Raw genomic sequence first — 7910 nt, 5'->3', positions numbered from 1 at the left:
TAGATAGAAAGTATCTAAACACAGTTAAAGCCATACATAATAAGCCATTGCTGATATCATTCTGAATGGGGAAAAGTTGAAAGCTTTTCCTTTAAGAACAGGAACTAGACAAGAATGCCCACTCTCACCACTCTTATTCAGCATAGTGTTGGAAGTACTAGCCAGAGCAATCAGAGAACAGATGGAAACAAAGGGCATCCACAATGGAAAAGATAAAGTCAAACTGTCCCTCTTTGCAGATGATATGATCCTTTACATTGAGCAGCCTAAAGCCTGTATAAAAAAACTCCTAGAGTTGATAAATGATTTTAGCAAAGTTGCAGGATACAAAATCAGCACACAAAAATCAGTAGCATTTCTATACTCCAACAGTGAACATGCAGAAAAAGAAATCCAGAAAGCTAGCCCATTTACAATAGCCACCAAAAAAATAAATAAAATACTTAGGAATAAAGTTAACCAAGGATGTGAAAAATCTCTACGAAGAGAACACCAAACCACTGTTGAGAGAAATCAAAAAGGACACAAGAAGATGGAAAGATATCCCATGCTCTTGGATTGGAAGAATTAGCATTGTGAAAATTTCCATATTACCCAAAGTGATCTACAGACTCAATGCAATCCCCATCAAAATTCCAATGACATTTTTCTCAGAAATGGAAAAAAATATATCCAGACATTTATATGTAATAACAAAAGACCCCATATAGCCAAAGCAATCCTGAGCAAAATAATAAAGCAGGAGGCATAACATTACCTGACATTAAACCATATTACAAAGCTATAATAATCAAAACAGCATGGCACTGGCATAAAAACAGACACGGATTAATGGAACAGGACACAGAACCCAGTAATCAACCCATACACCTACAGCCACCTGATCTTTGACAAAGGCAGCAAGTCCACACACTGGGGAAGAGTCTTCCTCTTCAACAAATGGTGCTGGAAAACTGAATATTCATATGTAGGAGAATGAAACTAGACACATACCTCTCACCACATACCAAAATCAACTTAAAGCAAATTAAAGAATTAAATATACATCCTGAAACAATAAAACTCCTTAAAGAAAACATTGGAGAAACACTCCAGGGAGTAGGAGTGGACATGGACTTCATGAATAGGACCCCCAAAGCACAGGCAACTAAAGGAAAATAAACAAATGGGATTATATCAAACTAAAGAGCTTCTGCACAGCAAAAGAAACAATCAACAGAGTGAAAAGACAACCAACAGAGTGGGAGAAAATATTTGCAAAATATACATCAGACAAAGGATTAATATCCAGAATACACAAAGAACTCAAAAAACTTTACAGAAAAAAAAAAAAGAATAATCCTATTTAAAAATGGACAAAGGAGCTGAATAGACATTTCTCAAAGGAAAATATATGGATGGTCAACAGACACATGAAAAAATGCTCAACACCACTCAGCATCTGGGAAATGCAAATCAAGACACTTTGAGATACAACTCATTCCAGTCAGGATGGCTAATATCCAAAAGACTGAGAATGATAAGTGCTGTAGAGGTTGTGGGGAAAAGGAACTCTCATACACTGTTGGTGGGGCTGCAAAATGGTGCAGCCTTTATGGAAAATGGTATGGAGGTTCCTCAAACAATTACAGATAGAGATACCATACGACCCAGCTATTCCACTGCTGGGAATATACCCACAGGAATGTAAATCATCATGCCGAAGGGATACCTGTACTCCAATGTTTATTGTGGCACTATATACAATAGCCAAGAGTTGGAACCAGCCCAAATGTCCATCATCAGATGAGTGAATAAGGAAATTGTGATATATCTACACAATGGAATACTACTCTGACATAAAGAAGAATGAAATACTACCATTTGCAACAACATGGATGGACTTAGAGAAAATTATATTAAGTGAAACAAGTCAGGCACAGTAAGAGAACTGCCACGTGTTCTTACTTATTTGTGGGAGCTAAAAATAAATAAATAAATAAACACACAAACATGAGGGGGAAGAAGACACAACAATCACAATTCCTTGAACTTTTTAAGACAAGTGAATAGATATGATGTAGGGGGGAGGGGAGAGAGAGAAGGGGAAGAGGACCAGATACATGGTCATGAAAATTAACTACCATGTATATTGAGAATTTAAAATTTTTAAAAAGAATATATTAAAAAGTTACAGTAATTAAAACAGTGTGATACTGTCTAAAGACGGACACATAAACCAATTGAACAGAATAGACAGACCCAAAATAAACCCACACATGCACAGTCAACTAATCTTTGAAAAGGGTATCAAAAATACATAATGAGGAAAGGATAGTGTATTCAACAAAAGGTGCTGGGAAAACTGTATATCCATTTGCAGAAGAATGAAATTGAACCCTTAACACCATACACAAAAATCAATTCAAAATGGTTTCAAACTTAAACGTAAGATGTGAAACAGTAAAACTCCTAGAAGAAAACATAAGGGAAAAGCTTCTTGCCATTAGTCTTGGCAATAACCAATTCTTGAATATGACACCAAAAGCACAGGCAACAAAAGCAAAAATAGACATAAGTACTGAATTGTTCACTTAAAAATTTTAGTAGACCTCATGTTATATGCTCTTACCCTCAAAAGAGGGGACCTAAATGAAAAAAAAGGACCATAAAAGAAATATTTAGAAAGGACAAACTTTCTGAAAGAAGCTAGGTCTAAATAATAACTTTGAACACAGACCCTCTGCCCCTGTTTGTTCAATTCATAGAAATATTTTTAAACTATCTTTAAGTTTATGTTTTAATAGCTCTGGAGATCAATTATAAGACAAGAATTTCACCTCATCTCATTTTTAAAAGTACATTTAGGTAATTGTAAATATTTTTAAGAAGTGAGATGATTTACTTCATAATTTCCACCACCATAAATATGAAATATTGAATTAAGAAAGGCTTAACTTCTGTATATGTAAACTTTTATAATATTTTATGGGCATTTTTAAAAATTCTACCACATGAATCAATCCGCAAATAAGAATTCAGAATCAAAATCATGTATATAGCGACTTCCAGTCAAGATGGCGGAAGATGGTCCCCAGCGTCACTCTCTCCCACAAACCAACCAATTTGCAATGATAAAAAAGCAACGATAGCCAACCTGGGACTGCTAGAGCTCAGGGGACGAGGAGGAGAGACCTACAGAGTGCATGAAACTGGGAGAAGCTACAATGAAAGGAAGAAAAAAATGCTCCAACCATTTCAAAACCTGGCTGCTTCCAGGCTGGAGCTGCTGAGTGCACAGAGCAGAAGCTGGCAAAAAGCTGCAGTTGCACCTTTCAGATGAAGTTGCTTGGAGGCAGCAGAGGAGAAGAGGGCTTTTGTGGCCCCCAGGCCAGTAATACCACTAATAGGGTTCCCGTGGACCCACATAGGACTGAAGAGCCACAACAGCTGAAAAACAGGAGCCACTCAGAGGCTGGTGAGTCATTGCAAGAGACCAGAGCACAGCCTGTCCTATGGGAAGTGTTTACAGTATGGGTGGTGGGGGAGATGGGCCCACTAGTAGAACACTGGGGCACAGCAAGGACAGCTGATCTGCCCTCCAATCAGTGTAGGACCACTCAGAGGAGACTGGTCAGGAATATAGAATTGCACGGGGTGCTGTTTGATGAAAAGACTCAGGCCCAGACCAGTGTTTCTACACAACCCAGGTGCATGGGATTTCACTAGACCTGGATGTACCTATAAAGTCAACCATTAAAACCTGAGCTGCACAAAAAGCCTTCCCTAGGGAATCAGCAGCAAAGCAGCAATTTAACTAAACCACACAGCTCGAGTACTGTTCTGCACAGGAAGTTCCCCATTTTAGAAATAAGCAAAGGATGACAAATTAGTTCCAGGGTAGGGTTTAATTGGTGGGAACAGCAAATAATCCAACACAGAACTGAAAGAAAAAACAAAGTACCCACAACCAGAGACAAAGTTTGATATTAACTGGTAAAGGTCTCATTTCACCAGAGAACACTTGTGACACATAGAAGGACTGGAAGTTCCCTGGATAACCAAGCCAGAAAGCAGTGAGAGTCGGGGGCCTCAGCCATTCCCCCTGACACCTGCAACCAGTCTCAAGATTTGGGGACGAGGGCCTTGGCCACGTACCAACCCCCCACACTGAAAGTGCAACTACCCCAGTGACAACCACTGAGCCACCGCAGGAAGCACCCCAGGCTCTCCCCAGCTGGTGGGGGGGGGGGGGCAAGGGCCTCATTCATGCCCCCCCAACACAAGCAACCAGCTGGGAGATGACCATGGAGCCACTGCAGGAAGCACCCCAGACTCTCCCATTCTGAAGCGGTGGAGGTCAAGGGCCTCACCATGAACCTCCAACACATGCAACCAGCCCAGCGATGACCACCAAGCTTCAGCAAAAAGGGCCCTGGGTTCCCAAACTGGGGTGGTGGGAGGCAAGGCTTTTGCCCACCACCTTGACATCTGCACCCAGCCCGGCAATGACCAAGGCACTGCTGGAAGCCCCACGGTCTCTGTGGGGGGTGCTGCAGGTCTCAATCCCACCCCTCCTCCTTCCTCTTCTTCCATCACATTTCCTTCCCCTTTTCCTTCTCCCTTTCCTTCCAACTGCTCCACAACATCATAGAATATAAAAAATATATTAATAAAATATTTTTTTTAAATCGGGTATATAAAATGTCTTAAACATATTGGCTTTTTGCTACAATTTTTGCAGAGTAAAAAATGTTTCCCTTCCTCCACTTTTGGTGGGTCTGTAAATTAATGCAGCCATTATGGAGAACAGTATGCAGATTCCTCAAATAACTACAGATAGAACTGCCATATGATCTAGCAATCCCACTGCTAGATATATACCCAAATGAATAATAATCATCATGGTGAAGGGATACCAGAACTCCCATGTTTATCATAGCTCTATTTACAATAGCTAAGAGTTAGAATCAACATAAATGTCCACAGACAGACAACTGGATAAGGAAAATGAGGTATATATACATAATAGAAAACTATTCAGCCATAAAGAAGAATGAAATTCTCCCATTTGCAGTAACATGGATGAACTTATAGAAAATTATGTTAAGTGAAATAAGCCAGGCACAGAAAGAGAAATACCACATGTCCTCACCCATAAGTGGAAACTAAAAATAATAATAATAATAAGCAAATAAATAAAAAAACAAAGATACAACAATCACAATAATTTGTTGAATTTTCAAGGAGAGAACAGACCTGAGGCCACCAGAGGTGGAAAAGGGAAAGGGGGAGTAGCAAAAAATTGGTAAAGGTCAAAAAAAATGATTACATTATGTAATGTTGAATACACTAATTATCCTCATTTGAGCATCACTTATTGCACATAGGTATTGATATTCAATGCTGTACCCCCAAGATACCATCAATTATGTTTCAATAAATAAAAAAGTAAACAAAAAATTATTAAAAATAAATAAATAAATAAAATTTTTAAAGTTTCCTATTCTTAGATATCCTTATTAGAATTAATGTAATCTCTGATACTGTGAACTTCCGTAGTACAATTCCATTTTCCAATAAATTTTTTCAGTGTGATTTTTGAAAGACTGGACATTTTTGTGTGTAATTTTAATTGTATCATAAATTTGTGTGAACTGTTAAACTAAAATGCCTTAGAGTTTTTCAGTAGTTGACTCTATTATTTTTGATATCTTTTTGTGGGTTAATTGCTTCAGATTTTTAATTTGGACATCACTGGAATAGCTGTTTCAAAAAAAGATTACGACTAGGTGTTTTGGGAGGGTTTGTTTGTTTATTGGGGGTTTGGGTTTGGGGATTTTTTGGTGGCTGGCCAGTACAGGGAATAAAGAATTATGTTCCGTTTGTTCATTGGTTTTGTGTAATGCTCTATGCTCACAAGATTAAAATCTCAATATTATGCTGTCTAATTTACTTTAAAATATGTTAGTATTGCACAGTGGGATACTGCACTAGAAATCAAGCTTCACATCTAGGTCTAGAATCTATAGTACTGTAACTGAGAATCTATGCTGCACAGCTTGTCAGCTAACATTATGCCCAAGTGCTTCAGTAATCCAACACATGAGACACTTATAATTGTCCTAATGAAAGCTAGAAATGAGTTTTTATCAAAATGCTATTGCCTTTTTTATTTCAGAGCTCTCACACTTAATGATGTACTTTCTTCAGAGTGCGGAGGTGGAACCCAGAGTTGGGGGAGGGGTTCCTTCTGAAGAAATTCATTAGAAGACCTCCATCTGGGACAAAGCGTATCTGAATGTGGCACGGCATTGACAATGAAGCAACTATTCAGGAGACAAGCATTCCTCGGGGCTCAGCCTACCCTCCCTATTGTCTTCGCAGGAGGCACAGGAAAAAGAGATCTTGAAAATTCCCCAGGTTGAGTTCTTGAGTCACAGAGAGTCCCAGTGTTTCAGGAGGTTTGTGTTCAGCTCCCCCTGCAGTCCCAGGCACAGTGTCACTCAGAGCACAGAAGTACTCAGCTGAGTCGCTCCAATGGGCTGAGGGTTTCTTCAGGTGGAAGAAGGTTTCACTCTTAAAATATTCAGCCTCGAAACCTTTGATGCCTTTAACCAGGGTGTTCCCTGATACATACTTCAGGACAAGCTGGAGTCCTTGGTTGGGGTATTGCACGTACCAGAAGAGAGATGGCAGAACAGAAGATGGGTAGTTGCACCTCAGCTCCAGAGGGGCTTCTTCAGAGACAGTGAGGTGGCGGTCAGGCTGGGTCACTGACTGGGCTCCTGTTCCTCCTGCAACATCAATGCTGTGTAAGTAAAAACATCACAGCCTTGGCTATGAAGAAAGGTGTCTCTATTCAGATCCAATTAGAACACAGTCACTTTTTGTGCGAGGAGGAGAGGGGTGGAATGTTACTCACTCAGGGCAAAAATCACCTCAAGCGCTGGTATGAGCAGCAGGAGCATGGCGGAGCAGTGGAATCGCTGAAGGACCCTGAGCCAGTCGGGACTGTAGCCGAGGTCACTGATCTTCAGCAGCCAGGAGGAGAGGGGAGGCCGGTCTGGACAAGCCCCTTGCTTTGAAAAGTGTCAAAAACGGTTAGAGAGGGGCTCACCCTGAAGAATTCTGGCTGCTTTCTGGTCTCGTGTTCTTGTTACATGTCCCTGTCTACACAGACATCAGTGAGAATACATCAGGTACGTGAATGGAGGAGGGGCTCAGTGGGTTAAGATGATCCGCTGCAGGAACAGATGGCACCTGTGAGCAACACCGCCCTCTAGAGGTCAGAGGAGGGACCAAAAATCCAAGAAGGTGGTTCCCTTCTCATTTCACAGATGTGATGTCAAAACTTCGATGGAACGTTTTTTTCCTTCCCAATTCTGTGATAATGTCTCGTTAATCTTAAAATACATTAAAAATGGAAGTTACATAAAAGTAGAAGAATAATTTACTTCACCAAGAATTTAGTCACAATATTCTAGACTAGATCACATGTTGTTAATCAATGCAAACTAATAAAGGCAATAATTTTCTTTGCCACGCAGAAAGTGTGAAATAGACTCCTTGGTTTTAGGACAACAAGTTTGACATTTGTAAAGCTAGGAGAAGATAACTTAGGTATCCCACACTTAAAAAGAGAAAGTGAGAGTCCCTTTCCAATTGTAAATACTCAGAACAAACTGATATATTATGCCAAATTGTGGGTGCATGACACTACAAAAAACGTTATGAGGCCCATCTGTAGAGAAACCAGAAAAGAATAAGGGTAAAGAAAGTACGACATACAAACAAGTGATTCTGAAAACAAGGAGAGAAAAAGAAAGTGAATTTACTTGAACTCAGTAAAGCTGGAAGGAATGCAACCAGCATACCAGAAACAAGAGAAAGTTGTGAAAGGTATAGAAGACATGGGAGAGATTGGCAGT

At 39.9% G+C, this 7910-nt stretch overlaps 1 gene segment (V, D, J or C); it reads right to left on the bottom strand.

The window, feature by feature from the left end:
- Positions 1-6351: 6351 nt before the first annotated feature.
- On the bottom strand, positions 6352-6950 carry LOC103582923. The segment is given in 2 exon segments: positions 6352-6790; positions 6901-6950. Coding segments are annotated over 2 exon segments (489 nt in total).
- Between the last annotated feature and the right edge of the window lie 960 nt (positions 6951-7910).

The sequence above is a fragment of the Galeopterus variegatus genome, unplaced genomic scaffold, assembly GCF_000696425.1.
Source record: "Galeopterus variegatus unplaced genomic scaffold, G_variegatus-3.0.2 Scaffold18502, whole genome shotgun sequence".
NCBI lineage: Eukaryota > Metazoa > Chordata > Mammalia > Dermoptera > Cynocephalidae > Galeopterus > Galeopterus variegatus.
Note: the sequence above shows the minus strand (reverse complement) of the source record. Positions and strands in the feature narration are given on the sequence as shown.